Consider the following 19,214-nt stretch of genomic DNA (forward strand, 5'->3'; position numbering starts at 1 on the left):
AGGTCTCGATGTGGGGGAGGGAAGGATCAAAATGGAGACATGTGGGGTTGGGGATTTAGCTCAGTGGTAGAGCGCTTGCCTAGGAAGCGCAAGGCCCTGGGTTCGGTCCCCAGCTCCGGAAAAAAAAAAAAAAAAAAAAAAAAAAGAACCAAAAATGGAGAAATGTCTTTGGCATCTGCAGACAAAACCCAGGAGATGAGGAGGATTGACAATTCATCTTTATTATCCATGAGAGGGAGCGGGAGTCTCCGGCTTCTCCCCTCAGAGCTCAGCTCCTATCGTGCCTGTCCAGGACACAGGTGGAGTCACGGGTCACTTGCTGGACAGCGGGCAGGCCTCTGTGGTGGGAGGAGGGAGAGAGTAAGAGGGTGGAAGTCCAGGGGAGGAGTGCTGTTGGTACTGGAGTAGGGAGGAGACCCTTCCTCATTATATCTGGCTCTCTCCTCCCTTCATCTAAAGCAGTGGTTCTCCAACTGTGGGTCATGACCCCTTTGGGATGGGATCAAACAACCCTTTCACAGGGGTTATGCACCAGATACCCTACATTTACAGGATTCATAAAAGTAGCAAAATTACAGTTACGAAGTAGCAATGAAGTAGTTTTATGGTGGTGGTGGGGTCATCATACAAATGAGGAACTGTATTAAAGGGTCCCAGTGTTAGGAAGGTTGAGGACTGCTGCTCTAAAATCTCAGAAACCTGTCTTTCTCCTCTTTTCATTTTTATTTTTGAGAGACAACCTCACTATATGTAGTCCTGGCTGTCCTGAAACTCACGTGTATACCAGGCTGGCTTCAAACCAACCTGTGGTCATTCTTCCACCTCTGCCACCTGCCTGCAACTGTGCACCAATCAATATTCCTGACTCCACACAAGTCCTGGAGCCATTCTGGCCCATGAGAATTAGAGGGGCCGGCGTGCCCACTCTGATAATGTCTGCCTGTGGCCGTGGCCTTTGCCAACATCTCACACAGCTCTTTACCCACAGAAGACTTGGTGACTCCCAGACCTCTTCCGGGAGACTTCAGCCTCTCACCTTGATTCCTGGGAGTCACTAAGAAGGCTTTGAAGTCCAAGCAGGACGTCAGAGACTGGAATTCCTCCACACACTCCTCTGGAGGGTGTGGCGATCGGTCTGGAAGGGCAGGGAACACGCAAGCCAGTCAATGTTCCTGCTTCTCAGCCCTGCCTTTCCCAGTTCCCTGAAGACCTGCTGAAGTGCCCACCCTGTCCTGAAAGGAGGTCAAAGAGTCCCATCTAGGGAGGCTCTTTAGCCTTCCAGTTTCCCTCAGACATTTGCTGCCTTGTATCCCCACTCACTGTAGAGGAGGAAACGCTGGTACCCCTGCCCCGTCTCTTTCAGCATGATTCCTCCTGGGCATGAGATGGAGAAGAGGTCTGTTTTCATGTCTGGGCGCCCTGTTGGGATCAGGAGAGGATCATGATGAGGACAGGTGTAAACCCACTGAATCAGGCCTTCTAGTGAGGAGCATGATTCCGGCTGCCCAGGAAGCTGAGGCAGGAGGGTTTCTCATTCAAGGCCTGTCCACATTCAATGCTCTGGGTGAGCTCAACAACCATCAGGGCAACTTAGTGAAGCCCTGTCTCAAAATAAAACGTTTAGTGATGGCTTCCCTAGCATGCAGGAGGTCCTAGGTTCAAGCCCCAATTCTGAGGGGGGAAACAGCTCAGGGAGGTGAGGGGAGGTCTGGTGGAACCAACCTTCAGTTCTGAGTTCCGTGTTTCCTTTCCCTTCAGTCAAGCGGTACGTCCATTTCCGGGGCACGCAGACCCTGTTTTTCCTGCAGAGGTGGCAGTGTCAAGATAGGAAGATTTGAGTGTCATTCCAGCCCCACAGTAACAACTTTATTCCACCTTCTCTCCTCCCCACGCCCTAGCTCTTTGGGTTTCGAGCCACCAAGAGACAGCTAGGCCCATTCTGTCTCCAGGAAGCGACCTGTGATGCTGTGGAATTCAGTGGGCAGAGAATGATGGAGCCTGACTCTGGGTGGGGTGACTGTTCACAGTCGGGGCAGAGAACACACCCAGTGGTGCCTCTGTCACTCACGTGCGAATGGTAGCGCGAAGCTGGAGCTGCCTTGCGGCAGAGCCGGCGGCCATGTTGAAGACAATATTGTCCACCTGGTCAAAAGTTGCCAACTCTTCCATGGTGGGAGCCGCTCCAGCGATAAAGTACCACAGGCCCAGGTGGGGCTCTGGGGTCTGGAGAGGCAGTGAAGGAAGGGAAAGGATGAGTTACTGGGTGCATCGCAAAATCCATCCAACATCCCCATCCGTCAGCAGAGCAAGGCTCGTGGGGAGGGGGGTGGGCTAGCGGTACTGGTGGCCTTCATTGTTTGCAATGAGGAACCACCAGTGCATTCTACACACCCTCTTCCTCCCTTCCTTACCCAGCATGCTTTCCTCCTGAGTTGCCCACCAACCGAAGACTTTCAGCTATAATTATAGGCTTTCCCTCAGTCCGTACCTCTTTGTCGTCCATTCCCAGCGTCATTAGTTGACTGTGCTCAGGGCACTGATTCATGGAGTTAAAGAGAAGGCCGTAGAGATAGAGCAGCGCTGCCCAGACTTGGTGGAACATCTTGGGAGGAGACCTGGCGCTGTGCAGTTCTGGGGACCTCTACCTTAACTGTTCTCTGCTGGCTGCTCAGTCCGCTCTGCCTCCAGCCCCCTTCCTCGACCCTTGACCCTTTAACCTGCTAATAAGTAACTTCAACTTTGTTTTCCAACCCAAGCCTAGATTAACTATGGCATTGGGGCCTCCCCCCCCCCACTCCTTCTGAATGCAACCACTCTACAATATACCCTGGCACAACCAGGGACTCAGGAGGAAAACTGAACCCTACAGTAGAAACCTGGAGTCTTCCAAACTGTATCTGATTGGAGCTCTGCTGTGATGGGAAGCACTGAAGAGGAGTGACTGGATTAGGTCATTCATTCATTCACTTGGCAAGTTTGGAATCTGAGTTGTTTGCCAGGAACTAGCTAATCCTGGAAGACATTTAAAGAAAAAAAAAAAAAAAAAGCCAAACGGAAAACAGCTTTGCTTCGCAAACAATCTACTGCACTGCAAGCTGATAATGTTAGAACAGGCACCAGCCAGTCTCCAGGGCCTGTTTCACCATATAGCTTTGGTTGTCCTGGGATTCACTATGTAAGCCAGCTGGACGCATAGAAATCTTCTGCCTGCCTTTGTCTCCCAATTGCTAGGATTAAAGGCTGTGCTACTTCACCCAGCTTGAATTTCTCTTGTGATCTTATAGTAGGTAGGGGAAGTAGTAAGAACACAGGAGGGGAAAGCTCACTGACAAATGGGTTCGCATTTATTCAGACTTTGGTAGTAGTGAAGACATTCTATTAGACTGTAATGGTTAAGAAGTGTAACCCTAGTATTAAGAGTGGGTCTAACCCTTAACTCGACTCTTAGATGTGGGAACTTATGCATACCAAGCAAACTCAGTGGTAACAACAATCTAGTCTCTTGGGACAATTGTATTAATTTCTATTTCTTTTTTACCCCCATCTCTGGGATGGGCAACCCATTAGTCTCAGGGGATTAAATGAGATCATGTTACATCAAGTCTGAAGCAAATATCCGTCCGTTATCGGTGCAACTTCTGGTAGTGATTTTTAAAGATTTATTAATTTATTTTATGTGTATGAGTACACTGTAGCTATCTTCAGACACACCAGAAGAGGGCATCAGATCCTATTACAGATGGTTGTGAGCCACCATATGGTTGCTGGGATTTGAACTCAGGACCTCTGGGAGAGCACTCAGTGCTCTTAACCGCTGAGCCATCTCTCCAGCCCCTGAAATCTTTATAATAAAATACTAAATGTGTGTCTAGGGAAGTGTCCCAGCAGTGATGGTGCTTGGCGGATGGCAAGCCAAGCTAGAGGACCTGACTTTGATCCCCAGGTCCCCGCAGTGAAAGAGCACATTTTCTCTCAGATCTCCACACCTGCGCTGTGCTGTGACAGACGAAGGCCATACAACCACCCCCCAGAAAAGCATTTTAAAAAATATTTAAGTTCTTTTATCCCAGCAGGTGGATCTCTGTGAGTTACAGGACATCCAGATCTACATAGTGAAATCCTGTCTCGGAGGAAAAAAAAAAACCTCAAAACGTAAATACAGTCTAGTAGAGTGACACACGACCCTGCCCTGGGTGGTGGTGTGGGGTACATTGTCTTTATGGGTTCCGGGCAATTCAGAGTTAACACTGAAACAGCATATAAAAGTCTCAATATACAATGCTTACTGGAACTCTCATCAGTATTGGCATCTAAGAATAAGTGGGGAAGAATGTAGAGAAACAACCGTCCCACCCTGTTCAACTAACTCCCTCGGTGGCTGGCCTTTCAATCTCCTTTCTCAAAAGTCTTGTCCTTGTCTTTCAATCCGATCCCTAAGGCACCCGTTTTTTTCTTTCACTTCTTTAAAAAAGCTCCTAAAAAGCAGTATGCTTAGTTATCCTTAAACATGGCACTCCCATAGTGCTCTCAATCAAAGACCAATAGGACGGCCAAAGTCTGCAAAACGTCCAACTACCCTAATCCCGCCAGGAACTAAACTTGAGCACAAGCAAATACAGCCCGCGGAACGCCCCAAGCCGTCCACGGAAAAGAGTGGCTTCCGGAAGAGCAGGAATGACGGGAGGACCAGAGGTCTTGCAGAGGTTTGGGTAGTTAGAATTGTGCCTGTAAATTTCTATGTCCGTCAAGATAGGAACGTTGATTAACGAGGTGCAATACGCAGAAATCCCAGACTCTTTTCTCCAGGAAGGTGCAGCATTCCACCCAGTAATTTTTCTTCAGGCGTTTACAGTAGACACCCCGGTCGGGTAGCACAACCGCGCGAGCAGGGAAGAAACGCACACAGCCGGAGGGGGGGGGCGGGGAAATACTTAAAGTGTGCGCACGCGTACGCGGTTCACGCAGGCGCAGTGCGGTCCCCCGGGCGACGGCGGCGGCGGCGGCTCCTCCGGGTGGTCGGCTCCCTCCCATCTAGGCCGGCCCCGGCCCGTCTCGCCCCCCAGAAACTCACTGCTCGGGGCTGTGGACTTTCTCATCGTGCCCCACGAAAGTAAATCGGGGGAGACTGGGGGAGCCGGAAGTACCGCCTCGAGATCCCCAAATACTATCGGGGAAACGGAAGTGGCCCTTGGTGCCAGGTTGGGGGAGACCGGAAGTGACGGTACCGTGGGGAAGTCGGGGGCGGAGCCACAGGGTGGTGGGCTGTGTATGTGTTTGTATGTGTTTGGCCGCGTGTTGGTTAAGTCGTGTTGCTGGAATACCGACGAAAGACGGAGGCGGAAGGAGGGGGCGGTCAGCGAGCCCATCCAGCCTCCCGTGAGTGTCGGTGGTCTTGGGTCTGTGGTGATTTAGGCGGGTTCGATTGTGGTGGCGCGCGTGCGCGAAGCTACTTTCTCTGCCGAGTCTAGCGCGACCCTCCCCCCCCCCCCGCGTTGTCCCCGGATTTCCCGATCTCTCGGGCGCTTGCTCGGTCGCGACCGGTGATGACACTGGTCTCTGGTCGGTCTCGTGCTTGCTTCCCCGATTCCTAGCCCAACTGGCTCTCCCTATTGTGATTGGCATTGTAGAGCCCCTCCCACCTCTCGTCCTTCATCTCCCTATGCCGTCGATCTCATACCCTTTGTGTTTCTATTCCTGTGCCCCCGAATCAAAAAGGGGGGATGATGAGGAGGAGGATGAATATATGTGCTTGTGTATGTGAAACTTTCAAGGGATTGGGGCGGAGATTGGGTCCAGAGAGGCTTCCGGGTGTATAAAATACAGCGCGACCGACAGCGAACCATCCCCCCCCCCCTTCCTCGTTCTTCCTTAGAGAGCTGTCGGCCATGGAGCCGAGTGATAGTACCAGTACCGCTATGGAGGAGCCTGACAGCCTGGAGGTACTGGTGAAGACCCTGGACTCTCAGACTCGGACTTTTATTGTGGGGGCCCAGGTGAGACACCAGTACTTTGTAGAGATGACACCCCTTTTGCTCGTTTGTCTTGTGAAGGATGAGCCTGATTTTCTTGTCATTGACCCTTTTGTCCCTTACTCTGTAGGACATCTGACGTTCCTATTGAGCTGGGAGGTGTGGTTACCGTTGAGTGAGGCAGATTTTGTTTAGCCTGTCCTCACCTTGACAGAACTCAGAAATGGGAGGTACAGAGGAGAACTCTATACCTATTCTGTGCAGACCTCCAGCCCAAAGGGACAGGCATGGCTCTGGCCTTTGGGACCAGACACAACACAGGGGGACCTCAGACCAGTATGGTGTGTCTGTTCTTTTTTATAGGTTACAGAGACCTGCTTCCATACACGGTGAAGTAGAATCGCCAATAGTTGAGGCATAATTTGAGTCTTGAGCTAAGTTCAGTGTGGCCACGCTTATCTTTTGTTTTTCCTGCATAATTCTTTGAGACACCATCATGGGCAGGTCATTTTTGTGGTTTTCTAAAGCAGATATTTAAAAAGCCACGTAGATTTTGTGAGTAGATATGTGTGATAGTTAATTCTGCCTGTTACCAAGGGTTGATGTGTCTTTTTGGGATGTGGGGACACATAGCGGGGCTGCCTTTGCCTCTGACCATTTCGCCTTTACTGTCTATGTGCTAGGATTATACATACTGTGATAGAGGATTATGGGATTGTAGATTACCACATCTGCCTTGGCTTCATCTTTTTTTTTTTTTTTTTTTTTTTTGTAAAGTAGGGTCTTACATAGTTAAATGTCTTAGAACATTTATTTGTGTGTGTGTGTGTGTGTGTGTGTGTGTGTGTGTGTGTGTGTGTGTGTGTGTGGCCTGCTGGGCCTTGAACTTAGCATAGAGTACTTACTACTGAATTGTATAGAACCACGTGTTCTTTTCTGACCTTCTTCATTAGTTACCTTTCCAGAACCTGGTTCCCAACCCCCGTATTACTTACCATTGGTGGTGATGGTTCTTTTGGGATGTGTGTATTTTCAATTCCTTTAAAAAGCCTTATTTGTTTTTATTTTATATGTGAATGGAAATATTTGTATTGGTATTTGCAATACAGATTATAATAATTTGTATTGCAATATGTTTGTCTGGAAATGTATATGTGTGCCTTCTGTGCACTTGATGCCTAAGAAAGTCAGAAGAACATATCAAATCCTGCAACCTGTGGCCTTCTCCTCATGTGGAAGTTAGGAAATTGTAGTCTACTATGTGGGTGCTAGGAATTGAGCTCTGGTCCTGTTCAAGAGAAGAGCAACCCTGAGCCATGTCTCTAGCCCATCATTTTGTGTTTTAAGTCAGGGTTTTATTCTGTAGTCATGGCTAGCCTCACAGTCAGATCCATCTGCCTCTGCTTCCTTGAGATTAGAGGCTTTCTGCTACAGTGCCTATCTGCATTTAGCCTTGAGATTACAGCCATGAACTCCTGCTATTGTTTTTAGAAAAGGACCACGACTATCTCTAGATAGTGAGCCACAGAGGAGAAAGGGAGAGAGAGCTATTTGGCTTCTTGTTTATAAGATTTAGTTTTATTTATTTACTGTTGTTGCTATTTGTTTTTGTTTTTGTTTTAAATAAATCTAAGACAGTCTCTCTACATCGCCTTGGCTATTGTAGAACTCACTATGTAAACCAGGCTGGCCTCAAACTGACAAGAGACTCACATGCCTCTGCCTCTCAGAGGCCTACACCACCGTGTCCCACTTACTTGTAATTGTGTGTTGGTGTGGGGGATGTGTACCTCTGCCTTTGGGTACAGATGCTCATAGAAGCCAGAGGCACTGGGTCTCCTAGAGCTGTATTTACCAGTGAGCCGCTGCCCAGTGTCGGGTGCTGGAGTCCTCTACAAGGTCAGTATGAGCGCTTAGCCAGTGAGCCATTTTTCTAGCCTGACCCTTTTTCTTTCTTTTTTTTTTTTTTTTTTTTTTTGAACTCAATAGACATTGGCCTGTTGCTAGAGTTGGCTAGTGAGACTGACTTTGACGTCGGCTTCTGAAGTCAGGTGTGCCCCTCTTCATGCCTTCTCTCACTTTCTGATATCAGTTCGTGGCTCTCCTTTCAGATGAATGTAAAGGAGTTTAAGGAACACATAGCTGCCTCTGTCAGCATCCCTTCCGAGAAACAGCGGCTCATCTACCAGGGCCGGGTTCTACAAGATGACAAGAAGCTCCAGGACTACAGTAAGGGCTGGGGCTGCTGAGGTCCAGGACTACAGTAAGGGCTGGGGGCTGCTGAGGTCTAGGACTACAATAAGGGGCTGGAAAGATGGCTCAGTGGTTAAGAGCACTCTTCCAGAGGTCCTGAGTTCAAATCCCAGCAACCACATGGTGGCTCACAACCATCTGTAGTGGGATCTGATGCCCTCTTCTGGTGTGTCTGAAGACAGCTATAGTGTACTCACATACATAAAATAAATGAATGTTAAAAACAAAAACTACAGTAAGAGTTGGGGGCTGCTGAGGTCAGGACCACAGTAAGGGCTGGGGCTGCTGAGGGTTAGGCTGCTGTCCAGGGGACTCCCTTTTATGTACTTAGAAGGTTTGCTGTGTATCTCTTCCTCTGCAGATGTTGGGGGAAAGGTTATCCACCTGGTGGAACGGGCTCCTCCTCAGACTCAGCTACCTTCTGGAGCATCTTCTGGGCCAGGCTCTGCCTCAGCTACTCATGGTGGGGGCCCCCTGCCTGGCACTCGGGGCCCTGGGGCCTCTGGTCATGACCGGAATGCCAACAGTTATGTCATGGTTGGAACCTTCAATCTTCCTGTGAGCCTGTGTTTCTTACGTGCGTGGGAGGGTTTTGTTGGGAAGAGTAGCTTTGGTTGTGGCAGCGGCAGGGAGCTTGGAGGATAGGCGTCTTGAGAGATTGTGTTGGGTTTGGCAAGCACTGACCTATACTGGCCTCAGATTTTGAAGAAAGGAGGGTAGGGCTATAGGAAGGAATTGGCAGTGTGAAGTTTAGTGTGTGGCTTCTCCCAGAGCAACTTCCCTTACCCTTTCCCCAGAGTGACGGCTCTGCTGTGGACGTTCACATCAACATGGAACAGGCCCCAATTCAGGTATTGAGGGGCCTGGGAGGGTCAGGGAAGGGGATCTGGGAGAAGGAGGCCATGAGGTGGGGGAGGACCTGGTTGAGGAGATGCCTGGGAACTGGCTTAGTATGTTGTGGAGCTTGAGACTTTCTCTCAGACTTGTCGTGAACATCCTTCTTGTCTTATAGAGTGAGCCCCGGGTACGGCTGGTGATGGCTCAGCACATGATTAGGGATATACAGACCTTACTGTCCCGGATGGAGGTGAGTGGGCAAGTCTGGTAGGCTAGAGTTTATTCTGTGTTCCTCCCCTCTCCTCTCACGGTCTTGCAGTAAGAACATTCCTGGCAATGTCCACATTGGCTGTAGGAGTCTGCTGCCTTCCTAGTCTGGGGTTTTCTCTGTAGCTCTCCTAGGCAGAGATAGGATCTTTGTGAGGCTGTCTCATTACTCCAGCCTGCTCGCTTCAGCTTCTCAAGTGACTTACAGGGTGTGCCACTGCTCTGTGCTGCTGCCAATCCTTCCGACCCCTGCTGTGTGAAGCGTTCATTTCAGACTTGCCAGATGATGTCATAGATGTCCATCACTTGAAGTAGCCACCACCACCCCTTTTTTTACTTACACTATCCTGGGCTGTCCTTGAACTCACAGTGTGCCCCCTAGTGCCTCTTCTCAAAGTGCTGTGAGTATAGGTGTGAGGGATCATGGGTGGCCGCATGCTGCAATTTTCAAATTTCCTTCCTTTTTTTGTTTATTTGGTTGGTTGGTTGGTTGGTGGTTGATTGGTTTGGTTTTGAGGCAGGGTTTCTCTGTGTAGCCCTGGCTGTCCAGGAACTCACTCTGTAGATGAGGCTGGCCTTAAACTCACAAAGATCCGCTTGCCTCTGCCTCCTGAGTGCTGGGACTGAAGTCGTGTGTTCAGTTTAGCGGTGTTCTACTTCTGTCATTTGTGTTGTGGCTGCAACCTGTGACTGTTTCCTCTCTGTGGAATCTAGGAGAGCATTTCCTTACTCTGTAAGCATTGTAGATATTAACTGCGCATCGAGTTTCTGCCAGTGGTGGGAATGCATCTCCCTGCTTCGGGGGAGCCATCTCCACCCTGACTCTTCGTCTGCATAAACCTCAGCACAGTAATATTACTCTGCTCTGGTGTCTGACTCTTCTTCCACCCTCAGTGTCGAGGGGGAACCCAAGCACAGGCCAGTCAGCCACCCCCGCAGACTCCGACTGTGGCCTCAGAGACAGTAGCTTTGAACTCACAAACATCAGAGCCAGTCGAAAGTGAAGCTCCTCCTCGAGAGCCCATGGAGTCAGAAGAAATGGAGGAACGTCCCCCAACCCAGACTCCAGAGCTTCCACCCTCTGGCCCCGCTCCAGCAGGCCCAGCACCCGCACCAGAGACAAATGCACCCAAGTGAGAGATACAGGGAGCCCTTGGGGACTTGGAGGGAGGCTGTGAGGAGAGGAGAGTGGTTGCTAGGGGAGGGTATTGTAGTTGTATATTGTGGGGTCAGAGGTCAGCTAATGTAGATGAAGGCGGTTAGGACTGGCAGTCTAGCAGAGGTGAGATCTTGGATGCCCCCGGAGTGTGGTTTGCAGAGGCCTCGTCTGGGTGTGAGCTCCTTTGCCTCCTCTGCACAGGACTATGCTGGGGGAGGGGAGCACTTTGCTTTCTGTTCTTGGATGCTCTTAGGAGAGCAGAGGGAATCCTTGGGGATGGTAGGGTCTCTGAGGACAGCCTCCACTCAGTGCCCTCGTGTCTCCACAGCCACCCTTCCCCTGCAGAGCACGTGGAGGTGCTCCAGGAGCTTCAGCGCTTGCAACGCCGTCTTCAGCCCTTCCTGCAGCGCTACTGTGAGGTCCTGGGTGCTGCTGCCACTACAGACTACAATAACAATGTGAGCCTTCTTTTTTAATTAAAAGATTTATTTTATGTATATGAGAACTCTGTAGCTGTCTTGAGTTGCACCAGAAGTGGGGAGGGCCCCAGGTCCCATTACAGATGGTTGTGAGCCACCATGTGGTTGCTGGGATTTGAACTCAGGACCTCTGGAAGAGCAGTCAGCACTCTTAACCACTGAGCTATCTCTCCAGCCCCCAATGTAAGCCTTCTAATGGCTTTCCTCTCCTAGTATCCAAAGCTGCAGGTTGAGATGCAGAGTCCCTCACTGTCCTCAGTATTAGCACAGAATCCTCCTTGGTAGGAGAGCGTCCCCCTGTGATGGGGCTGGTGACAGACAGTGTGTGTCCGCCGTGTCCTTCACACACATTAGGAAATGTAGAGAAGGGAAAGAGTTGCAGGTGGTTGCTTAACCTTTGGCATGTTTTATAGGAAATTCCATACGTGTGCTGAATAGAATTTATTTGAAATTTTTCCTGGAAAAGCTTTGGTTGATGCAGAAGCTTCTGAAGGCAGGGGACATGGCATAGTCTCAGAAGGCAATCAACCTTGTTCTTAACTTCATGCTTTTCTGGGTTTGACCTGGGCACAGCATGAGGGCCGCGAAGAGGACCAGAGGTTGATTAACTTGGTGGGGGAGAGCCTGCGGCTACTGGGCAACACTTTCGTGGCATTGTCTGATCTGCGCTGTAATCTAGCCTGTGCACCCCCACGGCACCTGCATGTGGTACGGCCTATGTCTCACTACACGACTCCCATGGTGCTCCAGCAGGCAGCCATTCCCATTCAGGTGGGTGTAAGCCTGACTGGAGGGAGATCTGGATGTGGGACAGGAGGATGACCCACATGGCTGCTGGGAGAATGGGGTGTGGGACAGGAGGGTGACCCACATGGCTGCTGGGAGAATGGGGTGTGGGACAGGAGGGTGACCCACATGGCTAGGAGGCTATTGAGCAAGAAGCTGGGGAAAAGCTGTGGTGATGAAGCTGTAGTCTTTACAGGTGACTCTCCAGGCAGAGATGTGTTTCTCACATCTTTCTGTCTGTCCATCTCATCCAGATCAATGTGGGGACTACTGTGACCATGACAGGCAACGGGGCTCGGCCTCCACCAGCTCCCGGTGCAGAGGCAGCATCCCCAGGTTCTGGCCAGGCCTCATCCCTTCCTCCATCTTCTGCCACTGTTGATTCATCAACGGAAGGAGCTCCCCCACCAGGGCCAGCACCACCACCAGCCACCAGCCATCCACGGGTCATCCGGATTTCCCACCAGAGTGTGGAACCTGTGGTCATGATGCACATGAACATTCAAGGTGAGTGAGGACATTACTGGCAGAAAAGAGCTGCAGGAGCAGGGAGAGAAGGCCAGTGCTATGTGGGAGGGGCATGAAGGAGGTGCTTTGGCCTTGGGTTTATGTGAAGGGAACTCAGCCTCCTGTTGCCATGGGGAAAGGACAGGGTTTTGGAGGCATGAAGGGTGGATGGAACAAGAGGAAAAAGCCAAACCTTGGTCCGGCCTTACATTGCCACATTTTTCCGTCTTCCTTGCTCAGACTCCGGAGCGCAGCCTGGAGGTGTGCCCAGTGCTCCCACTGGCCCCCTGGGACCTCCTGGTCATGGACAGAGCCTGGGTAAGAACGAGGTTATCAGTGTAGGCCGAGAGCTCCGGGTAGACAAAGGGGTAGGGCTGAGTGGGTGGGCTGAAGGGGTCCAGGTTCAAGGTTACATCAGACCCACCCCCCAGGCTCCACCCTCATCCAGCTGCCCTCCCTGCCCCCTGAGTTCATGCACGCCGTCGCCCACCAGATCACTCATCAGGCCATGGTGGCAGCTGTTGCCTCCGCGGCCGCAGGTAATGACCTGGAAGGGGAGGACTGGGAGGTGGGGCATAGTTCATGGTGGTGGGTATTGTCTGCTGGAAGGTAAGGACTGAACCCTCAGCTCTCTTTGGTCTCTCTTTTTGCTACACACAGGACAGCAGGTGCCCGGCTTCCCAACAGCACCAACTCGGGTGGTGATTGCCCGACCCACTCCTCCACAGGCTCGGCCTTCCCATCCTGGAGGCCCTCCAGTCTCTGGAGCTCTAGTGAGTAAGGGTTGGGGGAAGTACCAGTGGGGAAATCCTGGTGGATTGTTGGAAGGACAAGACTGAATCCTCTTGTCCCCCAGCAGGGTGCTGGGCTGGGTACAAACACTTCATTGGCCCAGATGGTGAGCGGCCTTGTGGGGCAACTTCTCATGCAGCCTGTTCTTGTGGGTGAGTCCTGTCCTTCCCTAGCTCAGACGTCAGCTATCTGCAGCTGCCACTGAGTATGACAGCGCACGCTTTATTTAACCCAGCGCCTGCGAGGCTGGGACTAGAGGAAAACTGAGTTCAAGAACATCCTAGCCTATAAACTTAACTTGTAAGTTAGCCTGGGCAAAGGAGCATTCAGGCAGCTGTCCTTGGTGGCCCTCCCTGTCCTGCTCACTGGTTACCCCTAGACCCTATAAAATATTAGTCTTTGTTCTCCTGCTGTAAAGACGTGACGGGAACGAGGCAGCTAGAATGTGGCGCTTGTTAACATTGTACTCTTCTTGGTTCCTGACAGCCCAGGGGACTCCAGGAATGGCTCCGGCTTCTGCTTCAGCTCCGGCTACGGCCCAGGCACAGGCCCCGGCCCCGGCCCCAACCCCAGCTCCGGCCCCAGCTCCGGCCACTGCTTCAGCTAGTGCTGGCACTACCAACACAGCCACCACAGCCGGCCCTGCTCCTGGGGGTCCTGCCCAGCCTCCACCTCCTCAGCCCTCTGCGGCTGATCTTCAGTTCTCTCAGCTCCTGGGAAATCTGCTGGGGCCTGCAGGGCCAGGGGCTGGGGGCCCAAGCCTGGCTTCTCCCACCATCACTGTGGCAGTGCCTGGAGTTCCTGCTTTTCTCCAGGGCATGACTGAGTTTTTGCAGGTGAGTGGCTGTACCATCCTTTTTGTCTCCAGACCAGTAGAACAGTAGCATTCAGTTGTCATCCTGTAGCTGCTGAGGGACGGCTCTTAGAGATGATTCTGCTGAGCCAACAGCCAGCGCTGTCACGGCTCTGGTGTGACTTGTCCATTCATGTCCTAAGGAGCTCAGGTTAGAACTGGCTTTTGCTGCTCTTGCAGAGGACCTGGGTTTGATTCTTAGCACCCACATAGTGGTCCACAGCCATTTGTAACCCCAATTCCAGGGGATTCAACACCCTCTTCTGGTCCCTGTGGGAACCAGGCATATACATTTCACAGATATACAGGAAGGCAAAACGCCCATACACAGTAAATATAGGAGTAAACTAGGTCTTTGTTTGTTTTTAAAGTCAGCATCAGAACCTAGCTCCCTCACCTTCCTACATGCCTGCTGTTTTGTGTCCACAGTGCAGTGTTACATTCTTGACCCTGTGGTCTTGTCTTCTATTCTTAATCCCTTCTAGGCATCACAGGCTGCCCCTCCACCCCCTCCACCTCCTCCACCCCCACCTCCTGCTCCAGAGCAGCAGACCACACCGCCCCCAGGATCCCCTTCTGGTGGGACAGCGAGTCCTGGGGGCTTAGGTCCTGAGAGCCTGCCACCAGAGTTCTTCACCTCAGTGGTGCAGGGTGTGTTGAGCTCCCTCCTGGGCTCCCTGGGGGCTCGTGCTGGCAGCAGCGAGAGCATTGCTGCCTTCATCCAACGCCTCAGTGGATCCAGCAACATCTTTGAGCCTGGGGCTGATGGCGCCCTTGGTAAGCAAAATGTGGGTGTTACAGTTTGGGGAAATAGCCTGGGGAGATAGTGGCCTTTCTGCTAGTAAGATGGGATTCACTGATGGTGTGTGGGGCTAGGCAAGGAGGTAAGGTAATCTCTCACTTCCGCCCCTTTCCCTAGGATTCTTTGGAGCTCTGCTCTCTCTTCTGTGCCAGAATTTCTCCATGGTGGATGTGGTGATGCTTCTCCATGGCCATTTCCAGCCACTACAGCGGCTCCAGCCACAGCTACGATCTTTCTTCCACCAGCACTACCTGGGTGGCCAGGAGCCCACGTCCAGCAACATCCGGGTGAGTGAAAGCCCAGACCCAGGGGTTTCCTCCTTCCCACCTTTATTTATTCTTGCCTCCTGCCTGTCAGTCAGTGTTAGCTGTGCTTCAGCTCAAGCCTTGCAGTTGTAGGGTAGGAGTGAGGCTCTTGAAGGCTGTGGGCTAAGGCTGACCTGTGATGCTCCCTACAGATGGCAACCCACACGTTGATCACGGGGCTGGAAGAGTATGTACGGGAGAGTTTCGTAAGTGTCCTGTGTGTGCGTCCTTCCTGTGTTTGGGTAGGGAAGCGGGGGTGTCCCTGCTGCCTCTGCCTTTTAGATCTTAAGGTACTGAGTTGGGGTTCTTGGTGTGTCTTGTCTCAGTCTTTGGTGCAGGTTCAGCCAGGTGTGGATATCATCCGGACAAATTTAGAATTTCTCCAGGAGCAATTTAACAGCATTGCTGCTCACGTGCTGCACTGTACAGGTCAGGCTGGGGGCCAGCCAAGCCTAGTTCACTGTCCATGCAGGACTGCCCGAATCACGTGCCCTCTCCCATCCTCCCTGCAGACAGTGGATTTGGAGCCCGGCTGCTGGAGCTATGTAACCAGGGCCTGTTTGAATGCTTGGCCCTGAACCTGCACTGCTTGGGGGGCCAGCAAATGGAGCTTGCTGCTGTCATCAATGGCCGAATTGTAAGTACCACCCAATTCTAGGTCTCCAGCTTTTTTATTATATCCTGTGGGTTTTAATTTTCTTCTCCAAACACTCTACCTGTTGCCCTGGATGTAATAGATTGCAAAAGCAGGTTGAGAGTTATGTGGTCAATCTGCTTTCTGGCCCTCAGCGCCGCATGTCTCGTGGGGTGAATCCATCCTTGGTGAGCTGGCTGACAACTATGATGGGACTCAGGCTTCAGGTGGTCTTGGAGCACATGCCCGTGGGTCCCGACGCCATCCTCAGATATGTGCGCAGGATTGGTGATCCTCCTCAGGTGAGGGACCGGATAGTGGGTGGTGTTGGGATGTGAAGAAACTGAAGAGATGGACTGGACTGACCCCTTCCACCACACCCCTTATATTTCCTTGACCAATTTCACAGGCACTTCCTGAAGAGCCAATGGAAGTTCAGGGAGCAGAAAGAACTTCCCCTGAGCCTCAGGTACTGCTTGAGAAGGCAAATAATGTGGAGTAGATAGCTGGAAGCAGAGGGGCTTGGGGCAAAGAGTTCTGAAGTCTGGGCCTTCCTGTTCCATGCCTTCCAGAGAGAGGATGCTTCCCCAGCCCCTGGAACAACAGCAGAAGAAGCCATGTCCCAAGGTCCACCCCCTGCTCCTGAAGGAGGTTCCCGAGACGAACAGGATGGAGCTTCAGCCGATGCAGAGCCCTGGGCAGCTGCAGTCCCCCCTGTAAGTGGCAGGATGGTATCCAGTGGGTTCAAGAGCTGTAAGTTGTGGGAATTATGTCAAATCCTCTCCTCCCCAGGAATGGGTCCCTATTATCCAGCAGGACATTCAGAGCCAGCGGAAGGTGAAACCTCAGCCGCCCCTGAGTGATGCCTACCTCAGTGGCATGCCTGCCAAGAGACGAAAGGTTGGTCTCTGCTGCGGATGTGTCTCTGTCAGGCACCCTTGTTGAGCTAGAAGCTTTTGCTTGTAGTTCAGTCTCTTCATCTAGTTAGAAAGCCTGCTTGTGAGTCAGGCTTGTTCAGGATTGGTACATTGGTACATGGGTCTTCACCGTACTGTTTTCTGGCAGTTCTGGTTCCTCAGCTGTGTCATCTCCCAGGTGATTAGGTGTGTAAGGTGGGCTTTGTCTTGGAGAGTAGCTAGCTCTGAATCCCAGGTGCTTTGACCTGCTGGTGCCTTCTTTGCTGTCAGAACCATGTGCAGGCTGTTCCCTGCCCTCTACTAGTCTACACTGGTTAACTGATGGAAAGGGTGAACTGGGTGGTGGCACTGGGTCTGATGTTGATCCCCTTTTCCCTCTCAACCTGTCCCCCAGACAATGCAGGGTGAGGGCCCCCAGCTGCTACTCTCAGAGGCAGTGAGCCGGGCAGCTAAGGCAGCCGGAGCTCGGCCCCTGACAAGCCCCGAGAGCCTGAGCCGGGACCTGGAGGCACCAGAGGTTCAGGAGAGCTACAGGCAGCAGGTGCCCCCACTTTGCAGCAGAATAGGGATGGTCTATTGGGAGGGGTTGGGCCAGGTTCCTGCTTCCTTGGATCTATTCAGAGATGACTTGGTAGTGTGGGGGCTGCCCATTGATGGTCAGGGTTTTTTCCTTGTGGCATTTGGGAAGGCTTAGCAATCTCATACTGGGCTTGCCAGCGTGGCTGGTGGGGAAAGTATTTCTTAAGGGTTAGGGTCTTTGTGCTTTCTGGGATCATAGGTCTAAATCAGGGCTCCTGACAGGCTTGTGTTTTCTCTTTGTAGCTCCGGTCTGATATTCAAAAACGACTGCAGGAAGATCCCAACTACAGCCCCCAGCGCTTCCCTAATGCCCACCGGGCATTTGCTGATGACCCCTAGCTTTCTCACCAGGGGACCATTTCCCCCTTCCTTCACAGTATTTAAGAAATAAAAGTCGGATTTTCCTGGCTCCTTTTGTCTGGTAGTGTTGAGTACCTTTTTACACATTTCTTCAAAACATTTCCATAGAAACCTAGCTTTGGGGACCCTCCCCCCCCAAAAAAAAAAAAAAAAACTGACCCGCCTAGCTACACATACGTATCATCCTCTCCTTACGGAGTGTATACAGCCTGTTTAGAGCTTTTATATAAAACCGGTACTTAAGTTCTCAGTTGAAGCAGCTTCATGGCGCCCATGAGCCTCTGCTGCCTGATTCCAGCCCTCAGAGCCCTTGCAATCTGACCTGATAACCAAGTTCCGTGTCAAAGAAAGTCAGGAACATGGGAGGCCATGTGACACTAAGGTGGTTTAAATGCAATGGCCTCACAGCAGGTGGCGATATTTAGAGAATGCCACTAGGGGGTGGGGCTTGGAGGTTCAGAAGCCAAGTCAGTTGACCCAGACATACAAAGCTTGACTCCTCTAGTACATGCTGAAGGACAAGACTTCTCAACTTGTAAGCCAGCCCCAATTAAATGTTTGAGTGGCTGTCCTCTTCACCACACTAGAAACCCAAGCTAGGTCATTAGTTGGTACTATTCCTGAGATAGACCTTGATTGGAGAAATGTGCACTTTGGTTTAGGAAAGCAGCTGAATGCATTGTGATTGAATGGGCCACGCTAAGAACATAGAAGACAGTGGTTGAAGGCCATTGGATTGGGGCCAGGGGTCTGGTTTTAGTATGTGGCCTACAGACCATTCTTGTGATACCATACTGAAAAATGTGGCTTTCTGTCTTTGTTCAAAAAAGGAATCTGCCTGAGACTAAACTTAAAAGACAGCCTAGTACTGGTTGATGCGTGCTTGGGTCATAGTGCAGACATGGAAATAAGCAAGCTGAGGAAGGAAATACAAAATGTCCTGTTTAGGACCTGAGGAAGCATAGGCAATGAAAAGCCTGGTGCCAAGAGTAATAAAGGGAATGGTGGCTTCAAGGCAACCCCCCCCCCCCCAACTCCCAAAAGGTAGGCATTTTTTCAAGGACAGTCAAGCTTAGGCAGTGAAGGAAACTACCACAGAAAGTTGGTGACTTGGAAAGGTGGCCATGTCCTAGCCCCAGCAAACAGAACTTGGCAGCTTTGGTATCTCCTCCAGGAGATTGGGAGGAGTGTCTGCATGGAGGCCTAGAGAAGCCAGAGTGGGAAGCTGTGGACTGGATTGCCTTGGGGACCCCAAGATCTTGGTGATGCCAGAGCTGATGAAGGAATAGAGAGAGAACCAGCCTGAGAGGAGTGCGTTGCTGCAAGCCAAATGGAGTTGGGAGATCCGAAAAGCTTTGGTGATAGACATGGAGACAGATTTTGTAGTTGGTTTTTGTTCTAGTGCTGGTCTACTATTCCCTCGCTATGCTCTGTCAGAATGGTAATGTATATTCTGTATGCTGAAAATGTAGGATCTGACAAAGGTTACAGCTAAGAGACTGCAATGAATGTCAGAAGAGACTGGATTTTTAAACAGGGTTCAGATTATGGGGACTTTTTTTTTTTTTCCCGGAGGTGGGGACCGAACCCAGGGCCTTGCGCTTCCTAGGCAAGCACTCTACCACTGAGCTAAATCCCCAACCCCTATGGGGACTTTCAAATGGACTGAATCTATTTTTATATATGGCTACAAGTCTATGGGGACCAGGGAGTAG

General features: G+C 51.3%; 2 protein-coding genes across 18 annotated transcripts; one reads left to right on the forward strand and one right to left on the reverse strand.

Annotated features, from left to right (window-relative positions):
• Positions 1-200: 200 nt before the first annotated feature.
• On the reverse strand, positions 201-3,713 carry Apom (apolipoprotein M). Its single transcript, XM_032888980.1, has 6 exons — positions 2,489-3,713; positions 2,069-2,223; positions 1,723-1,802; positions 1,321-1,419; positions 1,037-1,135; positions 201-338 (listed from the first exon to the last, which is right to left on the reverse strand). Exons 1-6 carry the CDS (start codon positions 2,600-2,602, stop codon positions 313-315), a joined length of 573 nt encoding a protein of 190 aa, XP_032744871.1. The 5' UTR covers positions 2,603-3,713; the 3' UTR covers positions 201-312.
• Positions 3,714-4,947: 1,234 nt separating this feature from the next.
• Bag6 (BAG cochaperone 6) lies at positions 4,948-17,549 on the forward strand. 17 transcript variants are annotated; one of them, XM_032888419.1, is made up of 26 exons: positions 4,949-5,221; positions 5,873-5,993; positions 8,081-8,198; positions 8,584-8,780; positions 9,020-9,073; positions 9,235-9,309; positions 10,221-10,459; positions 10,814-10,943; positions 11,538-11,735; positions 12,005-12,257; positions 12,498-12,575; positions 12,689-12,796; positions 12,918-13,030; positions 13,114-13,201; positions 13,536-13,885; positions 14,388-14,679; positions 14,822-14,991; positions 15,162-15,215; positions 15,336-15,438; positions 15,522-15,646; positions 15,799-15,945; positions 16,053-16,112; positions 16,216-16,359; positions 16,436-16,543; positions 16,955-17,101; positions 17,383-17,549. In XM_032888419.1, the coding sequence occupies exons 2-26, from the start codon at positions 5,886-5,888 to the stop codon at positions 17,476-17,478; spliced, it is 3,555 nt and encodes a 1,184-aa protein (XP_032744310.1). In that variant the 5' UTR covers positions 4,949-5,221; positions 5,873-5,885; the 3' UTR covers positions 17,479-17,549. The 17 variants fall into 17 exon arrangements, with proteins under 17 accessions (XP_032744322.1, XP_032744310.1, XP_032744323.1 ...); XM_032888415.1 differs by lacking the exon at positions 4,949-5,221 and adding an exon at positions 5,230-5,376; XM_032888416.1 differs by lacking the exon at positions 4,949-5,221 and adding an exon at positions 5,230-5,376 and having other exon boundaries at positions 13,117-13,201.
• Positions 17,550-19,214: the final 1,665 nt, after the last annotated feature.

Source organism: Rattus rattus, chromosome 18 (assembly GCF_011064425.1).
Source record: "Rattus rattus isolate New Zealand chromosome 18, Rrattus_CSIRO_v1, whole genome shotgun sequence".
NCBI classification, from domain to species: Eukaryota; Metazoa; Chordata; class Mammalia; order Rodentia; family Muridae; genus Rattus; species Rattus rattus.

Bases quoted from the DNA above. Each gene is read 5' to 3' on its own strand.
- Apom (XM_032888980.1), bottom strand. From the start codon at position 2,602: ATGTTCCACCAAGTCTGGGCAGCGCTGCTCTATCTCTACGGCCTTCTC. The intron at 1,420-1,722 runs GTTGGTTCCACC...TGATCCCAACAG, and splicing joins CACGGAACTCAGAACTGAAG to GGCGCCCAGACATGAAAACA. The intron at 1,136-1,320 runs GTGAGTGGGGAT...CTGCCCTTCCAG, and splicing joins CCAGCGTTTCCTCCTCTACA to ACCGATCGCCACACCCTCCA.
- Bag6 (XM_032888415.1), top strand. From the start codon at position 5,279: ATGTGTTTGGCCGCGTGTTGGTTAAGTCGTGTTGCTGGAATACCGACG. The intron at 8,781-9,019 runs GTGAGCCTGTGT...CCCTTTCCCCAG, and splicing joins TTGGAACCTTCAATCTTCCT to AGTGACGGCTCTGCTGTGGA. The intron at 16,544-16,954 runs GTTGGTCTCTGC...CCTGTCCCCCAG, and splicing joins TGCCTGCCAAGAGACGAAAG to ACAATGCAGGGTGAGGGCCC.